The 26,527-nt window shown below is 53.7% G+C and overlaps 9 protein-coding genes across 9 annotated transcripts; 5 read left to right on the top strand and 4 right to left on the bottom strand.

The window, feature by feature from the left end:
• Window positions 1-217: 217 nt before the first annotated feature.
• Window positions 218-3,810, top strand: CAOG_05060 (GTP binding protein 1). Its single transcript, XM_004346695.2, has 7 exons — window positions 218-1,119; window positions 1,287-1,395; window positions 1,574-2,106; window positions 2,196-2,232; window positions 2,346-2,547; window positions 2,623-2,767; window positions 2,993-3,810. Exons 1-7 carry the CDS (start codon window positions 316-318, stop codon window positions 3,665-3,667), a joined length of 2,505 nt encoding a protein of 834 aa, XP_004346745.2. The 5' UTR covers window positions 218-315; the 3' UTR covers window positions 3,668-3,810.
• CAOG_05059 (hypothetical protein) lies at window positions 3,671-10,143 on the bottom strand. Its single transcript, XM_004346694.2, has 2 exons — window positions 10,009-10,143; window positions 3,671-9,110 (listed from the first exon to the last, which is right to left on the bottom strand). The coding sequence occupies exons 1-2, from the start codon at window positions 10,067-10,069 to the stop codon at window positions 4,006-4,008; spliced, it is 5,166 nt and encodes a 1,721-aa protein (XP_004346744.2). The 5' UTR covers window positions 10,070-10,143; the 3' UTR covers window positions 3,671-4,005.
• Window positions 10,144-11,106: 963 nt separating this feature from the next.
• CAOG_05058 (hypothetical protein) lies at window positions 11,107-15,261 on the top strand. The gene is made up of 2 exons (XM_004346693.2): window positions 11,107-11,468; window positions 12,096-15,261. Exons 1-2 carry the CDS (start codon window positions 11,174-11,176, stop codon window positions 14,969-14,971), a joined length of 3,171 nt encoding a protein of 1,056 aa, XP_004346743.1. The 5' UTR covers window positions 11,107-11,173; the 3' UTR covers window positions 14,972-15,261.
• CAOG_05057 (dynactin 4) lies at window positions 15,136-16,562 on the bottom strand. The gene is made up of 6 exons (XM_004346692.2): window positions 16,493-16,562; window positions 16,253-16,321; window positions 15,907-16,022; window positions 15,697-15,811; window positions 15,477-15,579; window positions 15,136-15,376 (listed from the first exon to the last, which is right to left on the bottom strand). Exons 1-6 carry the CDS (start codon window positions 16,538-16,540, stop codon window positions 15,288-15,290), a joined length of 540 nt encoding a protein of 179 aa, XP_004346742.1. The 5' UTR covers window positions 16,541-16,562; the 3' UTR covers window positions 15,136-15,287.
• Window positions 16,563-16,741: 179 nt separating this feature from the next.
• Window positions 16,742-19,139, top strand: CAOG_05056 (hypothetical protein). The gene is made up of 2 exons (XM_004346691.2): window positions 16,742-18,651; window positions 18,820-19,139. The coding sequence occupies exons 1-2, from the start codon at window positions 17,365-17,367 to the stop codon at window positions 19,042-19,044; spliced, it is 1,512 nt and encodes a 503-aa protein (XP_004346741.2). The 5' UTR covers window positions 16,742-17,364; the 3' UTR covers window positions 19,045-19,139.
• CAOG_05055 (DUF962 domain-containing protein) lies at window positions 19,051-19,850 on the bottom strand. Its single transcript, XM_004346690.2, has one exon. The coding sequence runs from the start codon at window positions 19,831-19,833 to the stop codon at window positions 19,231-19,233; it is 603 nt and encodes a 200-aa protein (XP_004346740.1). The 5' UTR covers window positions 19,834-19,850; the 3' UTR covers window positions 19,051-19,230.
• A 1,012-nt stretch (window positions 19,851-20,862) lies between these two features.
• Window positions 20,863-22,100, top strand: CAOG_05054 (hypothetical protein). Its single transcript, XM_004346689.2, has one exon. The coding sequence runs from the start codon at window positions 21,093-21,095 to the stop codon at window positions 21,966-21,968; it is 876 nt and encodes a 291-aa protein (XP_004346739.1). The 5' UTR covers window positions 20,863-21,092; the 3' UTR covers window positions 21,969-22,100.
• Window positions 22,101-22,111: 11 nt separating this feature from the next.
• CAOG_05053 (hypothetical protein) lies at window positions 22,112-24,741 on the top strand. Its single transcript, XM_004346688.2, has 10 exons — window positions 22,112-22,187; window positions 22,921-22,994; window positions 23,081-23,183; window positions 23,317-23,457; window positions 23,560-23,675; window positions 23,751-23,842; window positions 23,927-23,955; window positions 24,033-24,106; window positions 24,188-24,431; window positions 24,529-24,741. Exons 1-10 carry the CDS (start codon window positions 22,130-22,132, stop codon window positions 24,606-24,608), a joined length of 1,011 nt encoding a protein of 336 aa, XP_004346738.1. The 5' UTR covers window positions 22,112-22,129; the 3' UTR covers window positions 24,609-24,741.
• CAOG_05052 (hypothetical protein) lies at window positions 24,646-26,420 on the bottom strand. Its single transcript, XM_004346687.2, has 5 exons — window positions 26,315-26,420; window positions 25,999-26,093; window positions 25,479-25,865; window positions 25,255-25,346; window positions 24,646-25,173 (listed from the first exon to the last, which is right to left on the bottom strand). The coding sequence occupies exons 1-5, from the start codon at window positions 26,399-26,401 to the stop codon at window positions 24,791-24,793; spliced, it is 1,044 nt and encodes a 347-aa protein (XP_004346737.1). The 5' UTR covers window positions 26,402-26,420; the 3' UTR covers window positions 24,646-24,790.
• Between the last annotated feature and the right edge of the window lie 107 nt (window positions 26,421-26,527).

Raw genomic sequence — 26,527 nt, 5'->3', positions numbered from 1 at the left:
GCCCCCCCCCCAATTGTTGCATCATGGCAATTGTCTATTGAATCACCCCCTCTTCCCGTCTCTCTCCCGTCCCTCTCCCGTCTCTCTCCCGTCTTTTCTCTCAACAAAAGCACAAGTTCAAGTTCGCTTTCACTTCATCATTCAACCATTCAAGCAAACAACAAAACCACGAATCATTTTGAAAATTTGGCTCGTTCTCAAATCGTTCCAGTCTGAATTTTTTTTTTTTTTTTCAGTTTCCAGTTTTGCACATTTCATCACCATTTCAACAGAAAGCAAAAAGAAGAGCTGCGAGAGTTTGTGATTTGAGCGGGAATGAGCCGACTGCAGCACAAGAAGGACTACCAGAAGCACTCGCAGCGCGCTGACGAGGACAACCTGAACGCGCTCGACCAGCAGGACGCGTTCGCTGCTGACGACGACCACAGCGACGACGACGACGGCGACAAGCAGGAGCGCGACCATGGCAATGCCGCCGACGACACCAACGCGAGCAGCAACAGAGCACTGAATGCTCATCGTGCTCATGCTCAGCGGGTGCAGAAGCAGCAGCAATTGGACCAGGTCGCCTCGGCGATGACCAATCTGACCCTCTCCAACTTCAACCCGACGAACGCCGTGGCGACGGCGACGGCGACGGCGACGACGGCTTCAGCTGGCCTTAATGCTGGTGCTACGACTGGCGGGGATGCCGACGGCGCGGAGGAACGGGCACTGGAGCAGCAGCAGCAGCAGCAGCCATCGGTGACGAGCAAGGGCAAAGGACCGCGAGTGACTGCAACAACCACCACAGCGCAGCAGCAGCAGCCAAAGCAGAAGCAACCGCAAAAGCAAAAGCAACAGCAAAAGCAACAGCAGCGGCCAAAGCAGGAGCTCGGCGCGTCAACAAGCAACAACGCAGCAGCGTCGTCAAGCTCAGCTGCTGAGAAAGCCCGCCGCCGCCAAGATGACGACGAGGACGACGATGCCGCTGACAAGGATGATGACCATGACGATGACGAGCACACTGAAAGCGATGACAATGGTGATGCCATTGATCTCAAGGACGCTGCTCCACGGGACAAGGCTCGTCAAGAAGTGGACACGACAGACGACGCGACGCTGTTGCTCGATCCCAAGGTGAGCGCGATCGCCAAACTCCACGACCACGCTGGATGGCTTGAATAAGGGCGGCGAGGGTTTGGAAATGCGATACCAAAAGGAAAACGAATAAAACCCCTCCCAAGAAGGGTCTTTGTTTCGTGTGTGTGTCGTGTAAAACTCACTATTTGGTTGAACGCCCACAGTTGCAATTGGTCAACCCCGACGCTGAGGATACCGCCTTCTTGCTGCGCCAACTGCGCGCCCGGCTCCAAGAGTCGCAGGGCGAAACAATCTATGAGGTTGGAGTGGCAGGTGAGGGCTTGGTGATGCGAAATTTCCGGACAACGTTGCATCACCGCCGCACCCTTTGCTGTGATTCAATTGTGCCGACACGTCACCTCTCTTCCCTCCCCCCCTCCTTGTTTGTGATTTATTTTTGCTGTTTTAATGTCGTCTATTTCGTGGGGTTTGTTCGGTCGCTGGAATACAGACGGGGGCTCAAGCGGGCTCACGCAAGAACAACTCGATCAGTCTGTTGCAACATTGCGACAACTGGCCATCGAGTGCAAGGCGGATATCTCGTTGCTGCGCGAGAAACAAGCGGACGCGGGCACTGTGGCAGAATACCTCGTGCGCCGACGCATGGACGACGAGAGTGATTTTATCGAGGTGCGTGTTGCCGTCGTTGGCAACGTCGACGCCGGCAAGAGCACCCTGCTTGGCGTCCTCACCCACGGCGAGCTGGACAATGGCCGAGGCAAAAGCCGTCTGCGTCTCTTCAGGCACAAGCACGAGGCTGACACTGGGCGCACGAGCAGCATTTCGCACAACATTCTTGGCTTCGACTCGCAAGGCCGCATTGTCAACGCCCCGGACGAGCACACTGGCGGCTTGGACTGGACGTTGATCTGCGAGCGCGCCTCCAAAGTGTTGACTTTTATTGATCTCGCGGGCCACGAGCGCTACCTTAAAACAACTGTTTTTGGCTTGACGGGCCATGTCCCCGACTTTGCCATGCTGATGGTAAGCGGATCTATAGCCGAAACAGCTGAAACTTGTCTGACTGGCGACTTACCAGAAATTCTGTTCCCCTTTTGTCCCCACCGCTGCAGGTTGGTGCCAATGCTGGTCTTATCGGGATGAGCAAAGGTATTCGTTGGAGGCATGCATGCATGAAGCGTCGTGTTGGGCCTGAATGACTCGCGTGCTCAATTTTCGCCGTCTTGGTTCCGTTCTCCTCGTTTGTTTTTCCCCTTCTCCAGAACATCTGGGACTTGCCCTCGCTCTGAACGTGCCAGTCATTGTCGTTGTGACCAAAATTGACATGTGCCCGCCAAATGTGCTCAAGGAAACGATGAATCTGCTCGTCAAGATTCTCAAGTCTCCTGGGTGCAGAAAAATCCCACTTGTCGTCGCCAACAAGGACGATGTGGTCGTGACGGCGACCAACTTTATGTCTGAGCGGTAAGGCAAACTTTTTTTCACAATAATGAGCAGTTCCCGGTTCAATTCCGCTTGACTTCTTTTTCCTTTTGGTAGGGTGTGCCCCATTTTCCAAATCTCCAACGTTACCGGCGAGAATTTGGACCTTCTCAAAATGTTCCTCAATCTGATTTCCCCACGCCGTGAATTTGATCCAACGCTGCCAGCTCAGTTCCAGATTGACGAGACCTACTCTGTTCCAGTGAGTGTTGGACCTTCTCAAAATGTTCCTCAATCTGATTTCCCCACGCCGTGAATTTGATCCAACGCTGCCAGCTCAGTTCCAGATTGACGAGACCTACTCTGTTCCAGTGAGTGTTTGACTCTCCCTGGCTCTGCGATATTGCCTTCGTTTCCGGCTCACCCCCCCTTTTTTTTGTGTGTGTGTGTGTGTGTTTGGTTGCTCGCGTTCTGTTGCCACGCCAAGGGTGTCGGAACAGTCATCTCCGGCACCGTCATGGCGGGTGTCATCCGAAGCACCGATACGCTGTACTTGGGCCCGGATACATTGGGCAACTTCCAGCCGGTGCAGCTCAAGACGATTCAGCGGAAACGTCTGCCTGTTCGAGATGTGAGAGCCGGGCAGGCTGCATCCTTTGCTCTCAAAAAGATTAAGCGCTCGGCCATCCGCAAGGGCATGGTGCTCCTCGCCAAGGATGCACACCTCAAGGCCTACCGAGAGTTTGAGGCAGAGTTGCTCATTCTCCACCACCCCACCACGATCAGCACGCGGTACCAAGCCATGGTCCATTGCGGTAGCATTCGTCAGACCGCGTCTATTCTTTCGATGGATCGCGAACTGCTCCGGACAGGCGATAAAGCTCGCGTTCGGCTGCGCTTTCTGAAGCACCCAGAGTTTGTTCGCATCGGTGCGCGACTCGTCTTCCGAGAAGGACGTACCAAAGCCGTTGGAACTGTGACACAGGCCTTTGAGATTGAGAGCCACCCCATGTCTGTGGCTTCTGCAATTGGATCTGCATCCGTGTCGGCGTCCTCTGCTTCTTCCCCACCTGGTGTGGTGGCCCCGACAACCACGACAAGCTCTTCCTCTTCTTCATTGGCGGGTTCGACGACGATGACGACTACGACGACACGCAGTTGATGAGAATGAACAAAAATAAAAAAGGCAACATGTTGATGCTATTGACACATAAAAGAAACAAAAGCACGTTGAGCCAAAGAGTACCGCAACCAACGGAAAAAAAAAACCACGCAAATAGTGCAGCTTGGAGGCGAACATTCGGGGGGTCGTTCGGCAGAGCACTAACAACAAACAAAAAGAAGAAAATGACACACGGACACAAACAAAAGAGGGTGCTAGGATGACGAATAATGTCCAACACACAAATTGTAACAACATACACGGACGAGAAGAGGAAGAAGAAGAAGAAAAAAAAAAGCCGCAAGAACCAGCGTTCAAGAGCGCGGCAGTTTTTTAACTTAATCATCATCCGCAGTCTTCGGGTTGCCACTGCCATCAAGTGCCGGCGGCTTCGCCTTGCGGTCAAAGAAGCCAAGCTTCCAGGCAATGAGAGCGATGACGATAACACCGAGGATGGAGCCGACAATGGCACCAATGATGGACGAGCTGTCTTCGCTCGACGCAGACGCAGCCACAGGGGTGTAGTACAGCGTGACAGAGGCAGTGCGAACCTCGGTGGTATCGAGGAGTTTGTCCGAGGTCTCAAAGTCAAAGGTGATGGGGCGAGCACCGGGGAGCTTGAGGGTCTTGACCGAGAACGAGAACGGAACACGCCAGACAAGGGCCGTGCTCAACGGGGCGATCGGAGTCTTGATGTTGAACGTGAGAGTCGTGAAGCCACCAGCAGGGGTGGTGGTGGTGAAGGACACGTCGCCACCAAAGTCGTCCACCATCTCGATGGAAGAGAACTGTGTAGCGTTCGTCCAGAAGCGGGGGCAAACCACAGTCACATTCTTGGCGGGGGAAGGACCGTTGATGTTGGAAACGGCAACATTGAAGACGGTCGTGCCAGTGCCAGAAATGCGCGTGCTATCAACAAAGACGTCAAGAGCCAAATCCACACCGGGAATCTCGTTGGTCAAGAGGACTGCAACAGTGTTGTCTGCCGTGTCGGTCGGGAGCTCGGCCACCGAGGAAGTGACAGTAGCCTTCACGAGGATCTGGCCATTCGGCGAGCCGGCGTGAACACCAAACGAGATGGTCTGGGTGCTGTCCTTTGTAAAAGCGTTGCGGGTGCACGTGTAAGTGTAGGCATCAGGGGAACTCGTCGAGCTACAGGTCAAGGACGCCGTAGGAGTGACGAGCGTTCCTGAGCCAGAGCCGCTAACCTCGATTGTAATAGTGGCACTCGTGGACGCCGTGCCAAAGTTGGTCATGTGTGCTTGGAATTGGATGGTGTCGCCATTGGCAATCTTGGGGTTGTCGGTGAGGGACGCCAAGCTGGGGGCAGCCAGAGTAACGGCGAGTTGAGGCGTGGTGGCCATGTTGAGAACATCAGAGTCCGAGTTGTCCGAAAAGTCATCCGGCTTGGGGGAATAGATGTCGGCAGCAAATGGCCAAACAGTGTTGTCCTTGTACGCGCTGGCAAGCAACGAAGCAGAGGCGACGGTGGGAGCGGTGATGCTGAGCTCGTAGCGGCAGCGCTGGGTCTGAAGGTTGGAGTCGCAGCCGGCGGTCAACGGAGTGATTGTGGGAATGGTGCAGTTCACAATCCACGAAGTGTACGACTGGAAATCCGTGAAAGTGGGAATGGGGGTGATGGCGCAGTTCAGCGAGTTGATCAAACCGGAAGCCGAGGGCGCGGCGAGGGCGATATTGCTCGCAGTGAGGGTACCGATGGCGTAGGGAAGGGAAACAACGAGACGAACATTGGTAGCATCACTCGAAACACCGGGGTTGGTCACGCTCACAGTGGCCGTCACAATGTTGCCGTCGGGGCCAATTGTAGAGGGAGAGACCGCCATGAACACGGTGGGGTTGACATAGTCGACAAAGTTGACGGCAGCAGAATCCGTGCTGGAACCACCGACGAGCTGGACGGTCGAGGTAGCAAGATACTGGTAGGAGGGTCCGACGGCGCTTGCCGAAGGGGAGGTCAGCTTGATCCTCGTCGAGAAGGATAGTTGGGCACCGACAGCCATGGCGTTGTTCAAGACGCAGGTGACGACAGCTCCGCTGCCAGAGCACGTCAGACCGGGATTTGCCGACAAAGCAGCAGTCACCGTCAGAGCGCTGTCATAAGTGAACGTGAACGACTTTGAGCCGGCCACATAGACGGCAGGGCCATTGTTCTTGACGTTGACAGACAGCTCCACCACAGAGGTCGAGTAAAAGCCAGTGACGCCGTTCAAGTCAGGCAGATCTTGCGAGGAAACAACAGAGACATCGGCAGTGAGGATGCTCGACTTGCAGAGCTGGACCGAGAAGCTTGGCAAGACATTGTTTGTGAGGTTCGTGTCAGTAACCGTGGCACCGGCAACGGCAGTCACCGACATGGAGGCCGACGTGGCAGTCTCAGTCGCGACCGGGTTCATCGTCACCGTGACGGCAACAAGGCCATCGGGATTGACCACACCGGCAGGATCGCCAGGGACATTGCATCGCAAAGTACCAGCAGAAAGAGTGCAAGCGCCAGAGCTGGAAATGGTGGTCGCACCAATGTTGTACGACGAAGTAATGTACGAGTCAGCGGCAGAGACGGCCAACGAGGCGGGCACAGCGACAGTGACATAGGACGTGGCAGCAGAAGAGTAGAGGCCTTGGTTGGTCACATAGAAGGTCACGCGGGAGGTCGCCCCGACACAAATCTCGGTTGAAGCGCCACCGCAGCAGCTGCCGCCAGCAAGGTAAGTGGCAGAGGGAACGACTGCAAGATCGCACTGGGCCGCGGGGACAACCAAGTTGTTCGACGAGGTCGACGTGGTCGGTGTGGTTCCCAACACGTGCTGGATCTGGAAAGCCCAGCTGCCGCCCGTCGCCAGGCCGGCAGTGGAGAAGACGAGCTCATACTGGTTTGTGTTGCTGTTAGTGTCAGTGTTGGCAGCCGCAACAAGGTTGGGGAAGACACACTTGGTGGTTGTGCCAGAGCCAGTGGACGAGCAAGACCAGCCGAGAGTGGCAAGATTGGCCGCAGACTGATCGGAAATCTTGCGAATGTAGTTGAACACGACACCCGCTGGCGAGGTAATGGTCAGCTGGTTGCCGAACGCCGTGCCAGTGCCGGTGTTTCGGAAGCCAAAGTTGCGCAGAACGGCCTGCTTGCCCTTGACAATCTGGCACGAACCGGTCGTGCAAGAGGGAGTCGTGTAGGGCGCGGTGGTGACCTCTTGGAACGCCTTGGGAGGGGTGATAAAGCTGATTGTGACTTGGCTGACAAACTTGAACGAGAGCGAGGCGGCTTCGTTCGTCAGAATGCGCGGGGGGTTCTTGGCGATGCTGGCCGAGAAGGTGGCGACATTCGGGTACTGCACAGTCTGCAAGAGCGTGTAAGAAAGTGTGACACTGTACGACGCATCGTCCGCAATGGCAGGGAGACTAATCGTGTTGCCAGTAACGGTCAAAGAGGGGGAAATAGTGGCAGAGGAGAGGGCAAAGCCGGTCGGGGTGGACCAGACGAGAGCCATGCCGTTCAACGTCGCTTCAGGACCGGCGTTGCTAATGGTCGCCGTGACAGTGAAGGTGGCCACCGACGTGTCAACAGTCACGGGTCCCGTGGAGCCGCGGTTGCTGGAAAGGGTGATGGTAATATCGCTGTTACCAACGGCAGCAAGAATAACGGCACGACCAGTGTATTGGTTGGTTCCGGGCATGCCGACGGCAAGATCAGCGTAGGCATCGCTGTTGTGATCGCGGCCGGTGGTGGACAGAGCGTAGCCAAACAAGGAGCCGGCGACATTCGAGCGCAGAATCTGGCCGACAACCATCGCGCCACCCGACTTGCCGTTGAACAAAAAGATGCGACCTTCGTTGAAGAGGGCGGCAGTGAAAGAGTAGTAGGGGCATCCCATCACAACATCCTGGAAACCGTCACGGTTCAAGTCACCGACGTTGGAGAGCGAGCTGCCGCACTCCTCGGCGTCTTGTTCACCATACGCAGTGAACGCCGGCGAGGTCTGGTACTTGGCAGAGCCACCAACATTCAGGTAGACACGGAAGCCACCGCAGTCCGTGCGGGTGGGGCTGTTCATGTGCGGGACACCAATAATGAGATCGCGAGCTCCGTTGCCGTCCACATCAGCAAGAATGATTGCACGGCCAAAGCCAGAGTCACCGTTGGGACCGTCGGCGGCCCAGAAGCGCGAACCGGTCGACGAAACACCAACAACGCGGCCAAGGTAACCTCCGCTCGGGGTGTCTGCTGCAGGGTCTGCAAAAAAGAAGTCGGATGGCACCTGGTAGTCCGTGTAGACATGGAGGCCCGGTTTGCGGCCATTCGAGCCAGAGCCAAGAAGGCTGCTCGATGAGTATGACGAGACTGAGGACCAGCTTGACGACGACGACACATACAGGGTGCCAGATCCGCCGTTCGGTTCGCCATAGTAGGTCATGACACCACAGATGGGATACTGGCCGATGGCGTAAGAGTTGCAGTTGACGCTGGTGGAAGAGATTGTTCGTGACGGGCCGGTCGCGGAGCCTTGGAAGGCGGTCAAAGATGAACAGAACTGGGTACCAGAAAAGACAGTGTCGAAGGAAGCACCGGGAGCGCGGCCGACGTGGAAGCGGAAGCCGTAGCTGTTGCCGTTACTCACGCAGGAGCCAGAGGCCAGCGTGGAGGTGTAGACCAGCGAAGATCCAGTCGCCTTGTACCCATAAATGGTGCCTCGTTTGCTTGAATAGCCAGGTGCAGAAACGACCAAGTCGGCGTAGGCGTTCGAGCTGGACCAAAAGTTGCCAGAGCCAATTTGCGCGCCAAAATAATCGTTAACACTATCGCCATTTTGCGAGAAGAGCTGCGTGGTCATGGCGCCGATCGGGTAGTTGTCTGCCACGAAGGGGTCAATGAGGATGGGGTAGACGCCAGCTTCGAGAATGTCGAGGGAGAAGGGCAGCGGGGCACCGCCGACCGAGACAGCGCAGGGGCCCGACGACACGCGCGACACAATGCCAACCTCGGGAGAGGTGGCAGAGGGGGTGCACGACATGCGAGCTGCGAGCTTGCGGCCGGTGGCATCAATAACCTCAAGCTTCTCGTAGCGGAAGGTGCAGCCACCGACCGTGGTAAACTCGAGCGCGCCGTCAACGTCCGAAATCAGAGCAGAGGCAATGCCGTCGTGGGACAGCGAAAACTCGACTGCAAACGGCGAGCTCGGTCCGCGGTTGAGCGTGATGGTGTGTTCGGCACCATTCTCGCCGACATGCAGGCGCTCGACGGCATAGTCGCCGAAATGGCGCTCCAAGGCGCCAGTGTCGTTTGCGCGCACAACGCTGGGCATAGTCGCAGGCTTGGCGCCGCCATGCTTGAGCTGCATCAAAACAGACCACGAAGCGCAGTCGCTCGTCGGCTCACCACGGAAGAGCACACCATGGTCGGAGAGGTCGGCGGAGATGGGTCCGGCGAGGGCTGAGAGCGAAGCCAAAAAACAAAAAAAAAAACAATAGAAAAAAAACAATAGAAAAAAAAAAGTTAGTTGAAATTGCAAGACAATGACAATGTTGAAGGAGCCGGGGTTCAAAAAACAAGAGGGGGAAGGGAAGCTGATGGAGGGAAAGCACGGTGAAAAGAATGATGGAAAGAAATATGAAAGATTGAAAGAAGCTTTTTTTTTTTTTTTTTTGTGGCTAGAGTTTGTGGCTGCTGGACTGAAAGCTTGCCAGAAAAGACAGTGGAGACTGTGCCAGGGATCGAAGGCAACCCCCTCCCCTCCCCGTGTACGACCTCATAAACCATGAGAAGTACACCCTCACTCGAGTTGACGAGCATAGAGACATTGCGGTTGCGAGTTTTCTTCTTTTTTTTTTCCTTTCCCTTTTTTTTTTTTTTTTTTTTTTTTTTGTGTGTCTTTTTTTTCTTTGGAGGTTGCCTCATTCATTCTCACGAAGACGCATGATCGGCGCACAAGTCATGAGCAGTGTCAAAGTATCTCTGAAACACGTAGGTGAAGCGATCTCGCTGATACGACGAGAGTCAAGCCGAAGGACAAGGTCAAAAAAAAAAAAAAAGAAAAAAAAAAAAAAAGAAAGGAACAAAAAAAGAATCGAACAAAAAAAAAAAAAGTCGAAAAATCCGCATTCACGGTGCACTGGGGGGGGGGGGGGGCGGATGCTGCACCGTGAGGCAGGTGCACGATGAGCCGCAAAGAGCGTCCGACACGCTCGCCGTCCTGTGCTCGCGGTGGTGTACAACGAGCGGGTCAAAAACCTCTCTTTTTGCTACCGTTTTTGTTTTACGTTTTTTTTTCTTTTTGTTTTGCGTGTTTTTCTTTGGGAGACGATTGCGGGAGAGCGTGAGTCAACCATACCGCTGCAGCTCAACCAGGAGCAAAGAAGGAGCACACACGCCAATGACTTGAAAGCAAGCATTGATGCAAAGTGCGAAGAAAAGAGGATGGAAAAAAAAAGCAGAAAAAAAGGGGGCAGAAAAAAAAAAAAAAAAAGATAGAAAAAGGAAGAAGAATGATTTTTGTTCTTTTTCAGTTTTCCCAAAAAAAAAAAAAAAAAAGCTACCTTTCCTTATCCAATTTGCTGAATCGCAAAATTGCAATGAGTAACCACCGTCGCCAAAAAAAAAATCAAAAATTCAATCCGACTCGATCTGCAATACCCGACAGCTGCGCTCCTTTTCTCATCGCGCCATGAGCAACCCATGCAAATAGTGGTTGCGATCTAGATCGCTGCAGGTCTGGTTTTGTTTTGATCTCGCTCCAAATGATCTATTCAACAAAAACTCAAAAAAACCTTTCAACACCTTGCCAAAATAAAAGAAAAAGGTTCCGCAGAAAAAAAAAAAAAAAAAAAAAAAAAAAAAAAAAAAAAAAAAACGAACCCCCTGCCGCATTCGGCAGGTGCGCGGTTCCACACAGGTTCGCTCTTTCTCGCCATGCGGGTCGGCCAGCCACTCTTCCGCCGGGGCAATCCAGACGCGTGCCTCTCTTACACACCGCCGATCCACGTCGGCGGGTCGATCCCAACGAGCCTTGCAGTGCCTTGCAGCGAGGGAGTCATGCATTCCGCAAAGGGTCCACAACAAAACCGTCGAACAAAAAAAGCGGTTGTTGGCTCATCGTTCCCCCAAAAAAAAAAAAAAAAAAAAAAAAAAAAACCCACCAAGGCCAGTTGCGCCACCGCCAACAAGCCACCCCAAAAAAATTAACAGCACCGTTGCCGAAACCCTTGTGTTTTTTTTTTTCCCCCCCCCCCGGTCGACTTTCTCGAGCCTTTTTTTCTAGTATGGAATTGAGGACCTTTCGCTTTATCCGGTAACTTTGAGCGGGGCGCGTTTTTTCCTCTTTTCCCGCTTCAGATCATTTCGTTCGATCACTTACCAATTCAAGAACGTGGATTTTTTTTTTCGATTATTTTCTTCCTTTTCGATTTTCATTCCTTTTTTTTTTTGTTCATTTTTTTTTCCTTTTTTTTTATTTTTCCCCTTTGGCTTTTTTTTTTTTTTTTTTCCCTTTTTCCAAAATGAAGCTTTTCGCTGCTTTGCTGCTGCTTCTGGCGCTGGCAAGCTCCGCGTATGGCCAAGCATGCACTGACATTCTCACTTGCAACGAGTGTATCACCGGAGACTCCATCTACGGCTGCTCGTGGTGCGTCGCGGACGGTACTTGCCGAAGCCCGTCTGACAACGCTCTGCTCTGCCCGAATCCTGCCGGCGTCCTCAACCCCACGTCCAACATCCGTTCGACCACCAATGTTGCCAACGCCGATGGCGTTGTCGAAATCCGTCCCACCACGGCTGTCGTCGAGCTCCGCAAAGGTCAGTAATCAAGCAGAACACATAAAAAACATGGAAAAAAAAGAAAAAAAAAAGAAAGAAAAAAGAACAACAAAAAACAGAGCGCAAAAAAAGCAAAAACCGCAGCGTGTTTGTCAGGGTTGTTGTTGTTGTTGTTGGTGTAGCGGTGCTCCCATCACGCGTGCGGTAGAGTTGACTGGCGTGGCGTCGTCATCGACTGTCCTCGTGGCGCAGTGCAGATGTCTCCCATCCACACAATGCAAGCACAGCAAAAGTTGAAAAAAAAAGCAACGAAAAAAAGAAAAAAAAAAAAGGAATTAATCAAAAATCGAAAAAAAAAGGAAGGAAAAAAAAAAAAAAACCTCCTTTCATTTTTTCCCTTTTTTTTTTTTTTTTTTTCTCTTTCCTTTTCGTTCCTTTCTCGTTCCTTCAATGTTTCTTCTTCTTCATCATCTCTCGATCCTTCTGAAACTGCACATTGCATTGAGAGATCCGCCTCTTTTTTTCCCTGCTTTGTCTTTTTTTCTTTTTCTGTTGTTCCTTTTTTTCCGTTTTTTTTTGGTTTGTGTCCAACCTTCTCAACATAACTCTTTTCCTCGCCCATGTCTGACTCACTCGAAATTGTCACTCCATTCCCCCATCTCGCAGGCGTCCCCCAAACTGTGAGCATTGTCGTCACCATCCCGCAGCGCAAGGAAGTCGAATTCTTTTACCTGTTCGATCTGTCTGGCTCGATGGGTGACGATTTGAGGAACGTCAAGAATCTGGGCAACAATTTGAGGGACAAAATGCAATCACTCTGCAGAGGCAGCAGCAGTATCTCGTCAGATTGCCATTACTGGAGGTTGGGCTCGCACGTTGACAGGCCAAACGGTCCTTTCGGTGGCAGTGGTGATTACGAGTTCCGTATCGAGGGAATTGCATCCGGTGACGATCGCAGTTTTGGCTCGTTCGGCGCTTTCAGCACGGCTCTTGGCAACGCTGCCACTGAATGGGGTAACGATTTCCCCGAGTCTCAGTACAGCTCGATGCTGCAATCGTTGCTTTGCGTGAACTGGAACCCCGCCCGCCGTCACATTCTGCTGCTTGCCACCGATGCTACTGGACACATGGAGTTTGACTCCAACCGCCTCAGTTCTGCCACCGCTTTCCCGCAGCGTCGCGCACTTCAAAAGTGCCACGTTACCCCCGGCACCGCATCCAGCTCTAGCAATTTCGCAAACACGATCAACGCAGCCACGCTTGACCACGAGATTCCCAGCTGGCCTCAAATCAAGGCTGCCTTCCTGGACAAGAATGTGGTTCCCATTTTGGCCATCACCGCGTACTCTTCCAACAATGATCATTACGATTCCTTCATCAACGCCCTTGGCTTCGGAGGCCGTGCTGGGCTTTCTGGCGACTCGAGCAACGTGTTGAGCGTCATTGAAAGCGTTTACAACCAGATTGTGGGAACAATCAAGCCGCAGCTGTTTGACAATGGCATGGACAAGTTTGTTCGCTCGCTTACTCCCGCTGCAGGCTATACTGGTCTGAGCCGCGGCGATTCTCGCACCTTTACGCTTGTTCTGGAGGACGATGAGCTGTCCATTGGCTACAACATTGCTGCTGCTGACGTTCGCGTGGTCTTTTTGGGCTTGGGCGAATCAAGAATCACGCTGGTTCCTTCGACTTGCAACTGCCCCGTTGGCACCTGCCCCGGTGCCTGCTCCTCACCTGGCACTGCGAGCTGCGAGTGCGGACGCTGCAATTGCGCGCCGGGCTGGTCGGGTCCCACCTGCTCCTGCAACAATCCTGCCGGCACTTGCCCCAACGCCTGCTCTGGCCGCGGAACGTGCGTGTGTGGTGCTTGCCAATGCAATGCTGGCTTCACTGGCGCTAGTTGCGAGTGTATCGACTCGTGCCCCACTTTCAACGGCGTTCGTTGCAACGGCCAAGGCACCTGCGTCTGCGGCCAGTGCCAATGCAACGCTGGCTACAACGGCACTGCCTGCGAGTGCGCTGCCAGTGCAACTGTTACCTGCGCCTCCCTGAACTCGTGCTCCGGTCACGGCGTTTGCACGGAGGCATCCACCTCTGGCTCGTGCATTGCTACTTGCCGCTGCAATATTGGATGGTCTGGCCCCAAGTGTGACTGCAGCTCGCAATGTGCCAACACGGACTGCAACCCTCCTCGTGGTCAGTGCGTGTGCGGCCAGTGCCAGTGCGCCACTGGCTGGGACCCGGCCACCAACTGCTCGTGCAGCACGGCTTCTTGCCCTCGCGACCAAAACAACGTCGAGTGCGGTGGTATTGGAACGGACCCGCTGAGTCACGCCTCGGCCTGCACATGCGACAAGACTTGCGTTTGCAAGGGTGGCTGGACTGGTCCTGCGTGCAACTGCTCGACTCGTTGCCCCGGTAACTGCAACGGACACGGCACGTGCAACTGCGGTGTCTGCCAGTGCGATTCGGGCTGGAGCGGCGTTGACTGCAAGTGCTCGAGTAACACTTGCCCTGTTGGTACAAATGGACTGGAGTGCAGCGGCTTTGGCACGTGCATCTGCGGCCAATGCGTCTGCGATGCTTTGCACGCCGGCCCTGCTTGCGGCTGCGTCAAGGGTGTCTGCCCCTCTGTTGGCGGCGTTCGCTGCAATGGCGGTGATTGCGACCCAATCTGCGGTATCTGCACTTGCCCGCCTGGCAAGACTGGACCTGCGTGCGACTGCGATACTGTTGCTCACCCGTGCCCGACTGGCAACTCCACCTCTGGCGTTGTGCTTCCCTGCTCTGGCCAAGGCACGTGCCTGCAGTCGTCTGCCACTCAGTGCGGCATCTGCTTGTGCAACCGTGATCCGCTGACTGGCACGCCGCTGTACACTGGCAGCGACTGCTCTTGCCCAACTTCCGGCTGCATCAAGGTCGGCGGCCAGCAGTGCAACTACCCCAACGGCGAATGCGACGGCTGCAAGTGCAAGTGCAAACCTGGCTATGGCACCCCCGAAACCGGCTGCAGCTGCAAGATTGGCGTCACCTGCCCCGTCAACCTCCAAAACCAAACTTGCTCCAACCATGGCACGTGCGACACTTGCAACGGCGTCTGCATTTGCGAGGCTGGCTACACTGGCCGTTTGTGCAACCGACCCGACCCCGACCCTTGCGGCGCTGCGACCAACTGCGACGCCTGCTCGCGCAGGTCCAACCCTGGCTGCGTTTGGTGCGATGACAACAACCTCTGCATGGCCAAGTCTGCTGCCATTGCCGAGTGCTATGCCAAGTACGCGAACGGAACGTGCCCCACCTCTGGTCTGTCTGACGAAGCCAAGGCTGGTATCGCCGGTGGTGTCGGTGGTGGCCTGGCTGCCGCGGGTCTGCTTGCACTGCTTGCCTACAAGCTGTACGGCATGTTGATGGACAAGCGCGAATGGCAAAAGTTCGAGCAGGGTCGTCAAGCTTCCCAGTGGAAGTCGGACAACAACCCCCTTTTCCAGTCTTCGGTCAAGGAGACGGAGAACCCCTTGTACCAAGGCGATCGTTCCCACTAATTGCACACGCTGCTTGTTGTGGTCGATCCCCCTTCTTTGTTGTTGTTGCTTTCGTTGTTGTTTTCGCCGTGCACATCTTATCATCTCATTCGTTCTCCTTTCTCCTTTCTGTTTGTTATAACATGTGTAGGTTGTTTTTTTCTGCATTCTTTGTGCTGTTCTTTTCTTCTTCTTCAAAGTGTCTTTGTCATTTATCACCCTGGGAATGTTTTGGCCGTTGGCCGACTTTCTTGTTTGCTGTAACGCTGTCGAAGAGCTTGCTTTGAATACATACAATTTGACAAAGTAAATTTCGACGTCATTTGTTCTTCGGCATTCATTGCGGTACAAAGTTGGCCGCCAAGGTTTGCGCCAGTTCCTGGTGAAGTAGCTTGGCCGACTCAGGCAGTTGATCGACCAGGGTTCCTACAAGGAGCAGGAGCCGTAGTGGTGAGCAAAGTGTGTGTGTGTGTGTGTGTGTGTGTGTGTGTGTGTGCGCGATCACGACAATTGCATACGATCTCACCTGGATTGCCGCCAAACACGGCAAAAGGCGGAACAACAGTATCGGGCGGCAACACGGTATTGTCGAGTATTCGGCAACAGTCTTTCAAGATGCATCGTGCGCCCTAGAGCAGAGAGTGACACATTGAGACACTGAGTCTGTAGAACACCTCCCCCCTCATCACACACACACATGTACAGACACACACACACACACACGATACCAACGCCCAGTTCCTTACAATGACACAGTTCTTGCCAATCTGAACATACGAGCCAATCTTTGCCGCAGCCACAACAGAGTCCTCTCCAATCACAACATAGTCCTCCATTTCCAGTTTGAAAAACACGACCTCGCTGATTTCCCAACGTATGCAGACAGACAGTGAGGCAAAACAAGAAGCAGCACGTTATCAAAAACGACGCGAATGATTGGTAAGCCAGGTATTTACCCTTTGTAAAGACGATGCGGCGGTCGGATCACGGAGCGCTTGGACAAGATGCAGTACTTTCCGACTTGGATGTGCTTGAGATCACCTCGTATGACGCACTCTGCGTGAACAATGCTCTGCCGATTCACACAGTTCTGGGTGAATGACAGGACGCCTCCACCAAAAGCACATTCATCCCCCCCCCTCACTCTCCGCTCCTGCCCTGCCGCCCCTGACCAACACCCAAGCCCATTCTCGACCTCTGCAAAAGGCGGCTTCCGAGCTACACCACCAGAAGACTCTGATCACCCAAAAGCCATCAACCGACCACAGCAACCATTGCCCGCTGACTGACTGACGGACTGACCTTGCCGCCGAGGACAATGTTCTGGGTGCCGCAGACAGTGCTATGCCGACTGATCTTGTTCTTGGTGTTCTATAGCAGTGATCCAGTCGAAGCCCCCCAACCACATCAGCGTGAGTAAATCCAGCCAAATCCCATTTCAAAGCAATGCAAATCTGCAAACTCCCCTCTCAAACCAACCTCTTCGGCCTTCCAGTTCCCCGTCTTCCGCGTCATCCGCCCTCCCATCTATTTTTCATTTACCGTCTCAATGTACGTCCCCTTGTCATAGCGTTCGATCGGAAGTTCCATTTTTGCTCAAGTCACAAGAACTTCTAAGACTGAGCTGTCCCCCCCAAATCGTACTTCCAAAGTGAATGGTACTGCACTACTGCAGTAGTCTCTGAATCGAGAGGCTAGTAATCAACCCCCTTCATTGTTAATGCATTTGCAGCGATGGGCACTTATTGTTACATTCGTTCGTTCCTTATTCAAGCGAGGTTCACTCGTTTCAAGCTCTGCTCGCTCTTCTGACCCGACAAGCATGCCACGAGCGACCAAGCGCGCTCGCCGATCGAGCAGCGACGAGGTGGCCGAGCCGGCTGCATTGGATCGCACTCACCACTCGGACGTGGACGACGACGAAGACAAGGCGCGGGAATCGAGACGAAAGCACGCCGTTTCAAAGCGCACACAGGACGACGAGGACGAGAACAACGACGACGACGACAACGAGAACGAGGACGAGGATTTCAAGTACTCTGAGAACGAGGATGAACACGACGAACAAGACGAACAAGACGAACAAGACGAACAAGACGAATCGGACAAAGTTGACGACGACGAACCCAGCCGTCGTGCAATGCTCGAAGCCATTCGCGCAAAGGCGGCTCGCGCTGCAGCAACAGTCGCTGCACCAAAACCAAATGCACGTCTGCGATCAATAGTCGCACCAAAGACGCCTGGCGCATCGGTGTCGGGATTGTCGGGATCATCGGCATCGCTGACGACTGGCCAGGCGGAGACGGGTGCTGGTCCGTCGTTGGAAGAGCTGCTGGAGCTGGCACGCGCGCGGCTGCACGTCTCAGCAGAGCCCGACTCGCTGCCTTGTCGGGAGAGTGAATTTGCAACGCTGCATGCGTTTGTCGAGTCCAAGCTGCGCGACGGGAGCTCGGGATGCATGTACATTTCGGGCGTGCCAGGCACCGGACAAAACTGCTACCGTGCACGCTGTGATTCGCAGCTTGCAGCAAGAAGTGGACGACCGGAACCTCGACGACTTTATTTGCATTGAAATCAATGGCATGAAGCTGACCGATCCTCAACAAGCCTATGCCACCATCTGGAAGCATCTGACAGGGCAAAAGGTCACTGCCGCCCACGCCGCCCAGCTACTCGAGAAGCGCTTTTCTGCATCTTCATCTGCATCAATCTTGTCAGACGCTCATGCCGGCAGGGGACGAGGGCGAGGCACAACGAGCAAAGTCGGCCTTCGCCGCGAGCAAGTGAACGCCGCAACACGAGCCGAGTCTGTCGGTGCCGGTGACGGCGACGAATTCTTCAACAACTCGAGTAGCGAAGGCGAAAGCTCTGAGGACGACGGCGATGCCGACGACAGCGACGAGGCGCGCAACCGTGGAGGGCGAAATACCAATCCGAGTTCTAATTCCTTCCAGTTGGTTGAAGACGAGGATGGCCACGTCACTCGAATCCCTCTCCGAGCACAACAAAGCCGTAGTAGTTCTCGCGGCGGTCGTGCAGCAACTCGTGCCGGAAAGCGTGAGTCACAGACCTTGCGTTCACAGCCCAAGCAAAAGAGCATCGTCTTGATTGTAGATGAGCTCGATTTGCTCGTGACAAAGAAGCAGTCTGTCTTGTACAACATGTTCGAGTGGCCTACACGTCGCGGAGCCCGTCTTATTGCACTGGCGATTGCCAACACGATGGACTTGCCCGAGCGCCATCTGTCCAATCGAATTCAAAGTCGAATGGGCCCGACGCGTCTGACCTTTGAGCCATACACTTTCAAGCAGCTGGAGCTCATTGTGCAGTCGCGACTGGAAGGCATTGTCCACGCCTTCGATGCTGCAGCTCTCACACTGTGCACACGCAAGGTGGCCGCCGTCTCTGGCGATGCTCGGCGCGCGCTGGACATTTGCCGGCGAGCCACGGAAATTGCCGAGGCTGCCCATCGCACGAAACGCACAGCTGCTACACAGGACGGCGGCGATGCTCAGACTGAGAGTAGCGAGCTTGATGGATTTTCCGTGACGATCGAGAGCGTGGACTCGGCCATTGCTGAGCTTTTTGCCTCTCCAAGCATTATGGCAATGCAGACAGCGTCCGTGCAAGAGCGTACTTTCCTTTGCGCGATTCTTTCCGAATTTGGCCGCACGGGCTTGGAGGAGGCGACCTTTGGCAAGGTGAGCTTTTTTTTTCGGTTGCAAAGAGGACTTTTGATGTTTTGCACCGCGATTTCATGTGTTGGAAACCAACTTTCGACTGTTTTTCGACTGTTCTTTTTGGTCTACTCTAACGCTACTCGAACCCCCCCCCCCTCCTCCCAACTGCTCAACTGGAACAAACAACAGCTATTCACAAGACATGTCGGCATTTGTCGCATCCGTGGAATTCCAGCCCCGTCGACGTCGGCGGTCGCTGCCATCTGTGCTCGCCTTGGCGCATCGCGGCTGCTGTTGGTCGAGAATGGCGCCAATGATTTGTACCAACGTGTGCGGCTGAATGTGAGCCAGTCGGATGTAACGTTTGCCCTTCGTGACGACGCAACATTGAAACGAGTTGTTGGGCCCGTTTAGAACGGATGGCTTTGCAAATGGTTACATTGATCGATGTGGTCGTGAAAACAAAAGAAACAACAAAAACAAAAAAATACAAGAGCGTTTTTGTCTCGTTTGATTCGAGCAGAATTCTTCCACAGAAAACATCCGAGAGGGTTTAACGCGCCACCAACAAACGAGCGACTCGAGGCGTAGCTGCAGCAGTTACTTGCCCTTGTTCTTTTGAGAATCGCGGAAGGTCTTGATGTCCTTGATGGCTTGAATGTTGATCTCCTTGGCAAGGCTCTTGCGGTAGCCGAAAGCGAAGAGGACCTCGAGCCAAACAAACAAGGGAGCGAGGACGAGCGACTGGAACAGGGACTGGAACAGAGCAGGCGCACGCTTCTCGGCAACACCGTGGCCAATGAACTGGGCAATCCAGCAGACAACATGGAGGCCAATCGAGAGATTGATGACGTTGTCGACGTTGAACGAGACGTACGTGGCAGAGTAAGCGCCGGCGAGCAGGATACCAGCGGCGACAGTTCCAGCAACGGGCTCAAGGATGGCATAGTAGGTGCCGTAGAAGAGGGCGAGCACCATTGCGCCGTCAAAGACGGGGTTGAGGCCAAAGCCGGCGGCAAAGGACTGGACGCCAGCGGGCAGGGCGGCAATCGCGCCAGTGCGAGCGAGCCAGATCATGGGTGTCCACAGCAGCAGCGGAACGCAGACAATGTGGATGAGCTTGTTCCAGGTGTTGTGGTGGTACTGGGCGTAAAAGCCAATTTGGCCACGAAGGTCGAACAGACCGGCAGTCGGACGAGACATGATTTAGGATCTGGCGAGAGCGCACAATCCAAGCAGCAACCAATAAAAGTTAGTCTGGTGACCTCGCAAGCTTGTTTTTTTTTTTCCGAGTTGAGAGGGTGTGTGTGTGTGTGACCTACTGACTGCCTTTTTTGTTTTGTTTCTAAGATTTTCAAACTCTGTTGTTGTTGTTGTTGTTGCTGTCCGCCCCATTCTCTCGTGTATCACGGGCGACACTCATGCTACTTTGTGATGATGCTGTTGTGAGTGTGAAATCTGACATCTCAGTTATCTCAGTTGGACGATTTTTGTTCATATTCAGCCGTTGGCTTTTTTGAAAAGCCGATCATTTGATTTCCTTTTTTTTTTTTTTTTGAATTTGCCGCTCGCTCTCGTTTTCCTCGCAGTTTTTTTCGCTGTCCCCCTGTCCCCATCTCCCTCCGTCTGTGCGTCAGATCGAGTGATTTCACGCCGTGTCGTTGGGTTCTGAGCTTGGTCTTTGTCGGGCGCTGTGGCCCCCTTGTCTTCCCTTCACTTGCCGGTTGCTCGGCTGAATCTTCCGCTCGCTTCTCGTCCTCTCCTCCCCCTTCCGTCTCGCACTTGTCGCACTTTGTCGCGATGGGGCTGTCAAGGTCACTCTGCGTCCCCCCCTCCACCATTTGCTCGCATGCCGGAAGCACGCAGCTCAAACGACGCAACCGCTGATCACTTCACAGCAGCAGACCAACTCAACAGACCAACACTGTGGTGTACTGACATTGCAAGGAAAGGGACTGAGCTGCCTAATTTAATCTGACGTGGACTGACAACATCCAATTCCAACAAAACGCCGATCAAGCACACCATTGAACTGACACAGTGACTTTGCCTCTGAGCCTCTTCTGCAGCAATTTTACCCGTATTTGCCCCCCTCCCCCTCCGCCGCCCCGTCGCCCTCTCAATCATCGAAATTCAATCGCATACCACTCGCACACAATTGCACGGACTGTTGCATTCATTCATCCAACCCCTTTGTTTGTACCACTCTTTTTTTTCCTTCTTCTTCTTCTTTCGGCTGAGACCGTCGTCGTCGTCGTCGTGCCCATCGCGAGTCCATCGCGAGTCCAACACAAAGTCGACGACAAGGGAACGAAGCAGAAACAGCCCCACTCCATACGTCTCTGCTGTCTCACCGCCCAACCAGCTCGAGCCAACAGAGCACAAAGCACGAGGAAACGTTTACATCCCCTGACCCTAACCCTAACCCTGACCTTGACCCTAACCCTGACCGGACTGGACCCATGTATGCAAGCGCAGAGGATTTCCAGGAAGTGCTCGGCCAAGAGTCCTACGTCGACATGGATCGGCTGAAAGACCTCGCCGTGCACGGTATTCCGGACGAGGTGCGCGCGGACGTGTGGCGGTACTTGCTGCGCGTCGCACAGCCAGACAAGTCGCAGGAAGTGACCTCCACACTGGCTCGCTCACAAGAGTACAGCGAGCAGCGGCGGCGCGACCAGCTGGACCTCAGTGCCAGCGACGCCATCCCCGTGAAGCGCGTCCGCGGCGAAATCAAGCGCTTCCAGGACGGCGTCGAGTTTTTCCAGCAGCAGTCCACCCAACGGCTGTTTGAGAACGTCGTGTCCGTGTTTCTGAGTCGCAACTCGGACTTGGCCGACTTTACTGGCAGCGTCGTGCCTCTGTGCGGGCCCGTGATTTTCGCCTTTGAGGACAACGAGGCTGAGGCCTTCCACGCCTTCTCGCAGTTGATGCGGCAAGTCCAGCCGCGGCTCCCTCCTCCCGCCACCAACAAGCTGGTGGCCGACCTGATGGCCGTGTTTCGGGCGACGCAGTCTGAGCTGTACTCGCACTTTGAGCAGGAAGAGCTCGAGCCAAACGAATGGGCCGTGCCCTGGTTGCAGTCGCTGCTCGCCAAGGAGCTGCCATTATCGTGCGTTGTGCGGCTATGGGATACGTATCTTGCGCAGGACGACGGCTTTGCACTGCACCCGTACGTCTGCCTAGCCATTCTTGCGTACTGCAAGGAGACCATCGAGGAGCTCGAGTATGCCGACCTGCTTGCCTATCTGCAGCATCTGCCCGAGATGGACATGGACCGAATAATTGCTCATGCGCACAACATTTGGCATGAAGTTATTTCTCAAAATTTGATGTAGTTTGAGGGGTGGTTGTTTTTGGTTGATGTGATTGGGCTTTGTGTGATTGTTGATCTGTTCGTATGCGTGTGCACTGCTCGGTCGATGTCATCATGTAACACTGTTACTGTTCTCAATCTCAGTCGAGCTGAGCTCACTCTTACTTCAATCCTTCCACAGCAATGACGAAAAGCGCTGTGAATGCGTTTGTCGATCTCGACAAGACCAACTCGCGCGACTGTGCGTCTTCCACCTCCCAACTCCTCCTTTTGTGCAGCTCCTCGCGGCTTGTGTTGGTCTGTGGTGTTCATTGGGGGGGGAGGGGAAGGGGAGAAAGGGGAAGTCCAATCCAGCCAAAAGGCAATGGACGATTTTTCGCTCAATCCTCTGTTCCTTTCCGCGCCGCTCCTCCTCCGCGTCATCACCCGCCTCTGCCTGTCGTTCTTTGCACTTTGCTGGCGACACTCACACGAGTACTTGCAAGTCCAACTGCCAGCGACGCGCTGCTGCAGCGACCTTCGCCCTGCCAGAATTCCATATTCGCTCACGACGCTTCACGCATCGATTCACACGGAGCTGCTGGTGCAGTCGCAGTTTCGCTCGAGTCTCAAGCAGACATCTGTGCTCCCAAACACACAATGCGAGGCGAGGTGGGTTGGGTGGGGGGGGGACTTCATTGACTGCTCGCTGCTATTGAAAAGGCGTTTTTCGGATCTGTTTTGGCAACCTTTTTTTTTTTTTTTTTTTTTTTTTTTTTTTTGGTTTTCGGGTTTTCGAGTTTTTTGATAGGATTTGCATTGGATTTTTGAATTCGTCGCGCACATCCAACCGCCAACCACTCACTGCTCAAAGACCTTTGACCAACCACATAAACCTCAATTCAATCCATTGCTGCAAAAAAAATTCCCGGCTTTTGCGAGATCTTGAACGCCATTCTAACATTTTTTGACTTTGACATTATTCATTGCAACAGTGGGCGAATATACCGTCAGCTCGTTCTTGCACAGCTCTTCCAACAGCGACCCCAAGGTCAAACGCCTGATCAAGGTACAGTGATTTTTTAGAGTACACCCGACAGGGGTGGGGGAGGGCCCTGCACCCGTTCTTGACTAATAGTTTACTTTTTTGCTTAGAATCTGATGGTGTGGCTCAACTCCATCACCGCCTCTCAAAAAGTCATCGTGCGTGATCTTGCACAAGATCTGTATGACGGCATTATTTTGATCAACTTCCTCCGTAAGTCTTGGATGATCGCTTTTTTTCTTGGTTTTGTCAGCAATCTCGTTCTGGAGTACAACTGCAAAGAGCGACTGAAGCTATGACTGACCTTTCTCCATTATCATCATCACACCCCTTCCCCCTCCCCCAGAAACGGTCACGGGAAAGGAAATCAAGTACAACCTCCTCGCGCAATCCGATAAGAGCAAGCGTGAAAATCTGACCTTCTTGTTCAAGTTCCTGAAGCAAGAGTTCAACATGGAGCCGTCCGAAGAGCGCTGGACTTTTGAAGGTTTGGCATCTTGTTGTTCTGTTGATGCGATGCAAGTTTCATTGGTGCGAACTCAGTTTTCTTCTCGGTTTATTGCAATTGCTTCTTTTGTTGCTTTTGCAGGCATCTTCCGCAAGGATATTGCTGCCATCCTCATGTTGTGCGTCGAGCTCGGCTACCGTCTGGAGTGCCCGAACGAAATTCCATCCAACGTTCGCGTTGCTGTCGTGAACCGAGTGGTAGGTTTTTTGGAGTCGTTCTATTTGCGCATTTGTACCTCCTCTTTGACTCAGCACATGTCGACCTTTTGCTAGAGCAACAACGGCGTCATCACGAACAAGACTGTGGCCTATGACATTACCGACAATCGCCAGCATCTGGGCGCACTTGGCGCCGAAGGCGCAGCGTGAGTCTCCTGTTTCTCTTTTATGTGCAAGCGTTAGTTCCTTTCTCGAGAAACTCATTGTTTGCATTTTTTTCGACTTTACAGCAAGGTGCTCGCAGATGAGAAGGATGTTGGTAAGCTAAATTGTGCTCGGATGAAGGGGGAAAGTCTTGCATGTGACGCTCACTCGGACGTTTTGGACATTTGCCAGCCATTTCTACTCGCGATGTCATTGATGATTTGTTCGAGGCCAACGACCCCGAACGATTGCAACTCATCCAAGAGGTATGTGCAAGCTTCTTTGTGTTTCGCGTGTCGTTCTGCTCTCTACTGACTGTCGCTCTCTGTCTGTCTTGCATCTTGCAGAAACTCGTTCAGTTTGTCAACAACCACCTGCGAAAGATTAGCGTGCAGGTCACAGATCTGGCGCTTCAGTTCCACGACGGAGTCTACCTGATTCTGCTTCTCGGATCGCTGGGCGACTTTTATGTGCCCATGAACATGTATCACTTGACACCCATCAACGACGACATGAAGGTTCACAACGCTGAAGTGTGCCTCCAGCTCCTCGAAAAGATGGGTCTGTCTCGCAACGGCATTTACGCGCGCGGTATGCCATTTTTTTTGTTTGTTTGTTTTTGTTTTTGTTTTCGTTTGGGTTTGGGTTTTGTGGCTGACGTGTGCCTTGGTGTTTTGTCTTTTGCTAGAAATTGTCACGCGCAACCTCAAGACGATCGTGCGATTCTTGTACCTGCTCTACACGGCGTACAGGCCAACCGACGCCTAAATCGCCTGGTTTGCTCAGACTCTTGCGTCCCTTTTCGTGTTGTGTAGCTTCTTAAAAATGGTGTCCGGCTCCAATATATACGATTGCCTGGTCTGCTCTTGTATGTCGATTGACAACGAGCAAAAACACAAACTCAAAACAATGAACAGCAACAATGCCATTCTTTTCACTCTGCTCCTCGGTCACGGCTTGCGAGCATGAACGATCGAGTAGAAGCTGTACGTGGGGAACACTTGGACATCAACAAAACCCACAGAGGTCAGGAGCTCCTGCAGCTCTTTGAACGTGAATTGCTTGCCGCGCGTGTACACGAGCATGTGCATGCTAAACGCCGCGGCAACAAAGGGCCCGGTGCTGTCATCATTCAACAGCGTCTCGTGCAACAGAATTCGACCACCAGGCGCCAGTGTGTTGAACGCGCTGCGAGCGAGATGCGTGTTCTGAGCATGATTCCAGTCGTGGAAAATGTTGCTGAAAAAGACCCCGTTGAACCCCTCTGCTGGTGTCGGCCAGGCATCTTTGAACATGTTTCGGGCAATCGTGGTAATCTGCTCAGACACCTTTGCTGTTTCGCCACAGGGTCAGCCCGGGTCAGCCAGTTTTCTTGGTCAACAGTTTTTGTCAATAGCAAGACTAGAATTATTACCTTCAGCAACAAACTCGAGCGCACACTTGCCGACAGTGTCGATTTCCATCACGACACCTTTGAATGCTGGATTGGCTTGAGCCATCGCAATCCTGCACTCAACAACAACAACGACGACGACGAGTGGTGCAACCAAGCAATGGAAGGAGAATAATGAGCGCGGAGAATAATCGACAACGGTGCCATCGCGCCCAAAAACAAAGAAGCAAAGAAAAAATACTCACGGGAAGCAGCCAGAGCCACCGCCAACATCCAGAAGCTTGGTAACGTTAAGAGCCTTAAAGCGAGGCGATGCCGCAAGAGCCATCGCCGGTGCAACCGAGTGGCTGTGCATTCCGCGCGTGATGGCGGCCGCACGCTCAGGATCTGGCAGCGATCCAGCCTCCCACTCGTTGACGGCTCCAGGGTCGACTTGGTCGTGCACGATGGCGTCGTGCAGGCGTCGGTGCAACGCGGACGCTTCCGAACCCGGGCGACCCATCAGCATGTGTCCCCAGAAGAACTGGCTGCCCTCGAGCAGGTACAGCGAGGTTTCGACCGAATTATGGAAGGCTCCTCCGCGGCACTCCAAGAAGGTGAGTGCACCGAGCACTGCCGTCAGCGCGTCGATTCTGGCGACAGAGTGGCGCAAAGAGTTAGAATTGTGCCGGCAATCTCGCGAGCGCACGACAACATCACCATCACGATGCAAAGACACGCGATTTGCAAGATGCATTGGATCGTGTATGTTTCATCGTTTTTTACCCGCGCTTGGACACCTTGAGCGACTCTGAGATTTGCGCACTCGTCAACCCGGGGTTGCTGTCGAGCAGCTTGAACAGGCCAATCTGGATGCCAACCTGCCAGCATGTCGACGCAAGTGCAAAAGAAAATCACAGCACAGCCAAGTGTAAGAAGGGCGCTGCCGACTACTATCCAGGCACTCTGCGTGACTGTCCTATGCCAACAAGACGGGCCAGATTGTTCCTCCTCTGAACTGCAATCTGGCCCGACTGCGCAAACCTCCTCCCCCCCGCGCCCACCGGCTCAACCGGGGCAGCAACAAGTCAAGAAACGCAACTGAGAGCGACGGGAGCTGCCACTGCGAGAGCCACGCGCTGCGGATGCCTGCGTCGGGCCAGATTGGAACGCCAGAGACGGAAGCCATTTTTCTGCGAGATTCGATGGGTGAAGACTGAGCGAGCCTTCTTCACTTTAACTACGATGCTAGAATTGTTTGTTGCTAGTTGTACTCTGGTCTCAGTTGCTGAACATGGGGGCTGGATGAACCAGA

The sequence above is a fragment of the Capsaspora owczarzaki genome (assembly GCF_000151315.2).
Source record: "Capsaspora owczarzaki ATCC 30864 unplaced genomic scaffold supercont2.8, whole genome shotgun sequence".
Lineage (NCBI taxonomy): Eukaryota > Filasterea > Ministeriida > Capsasporidae > Capsaspora > Capsaspora owczarzaki.
This window is presented reverse-complemented; position numbering and strand designations above follow the sequence as displayed.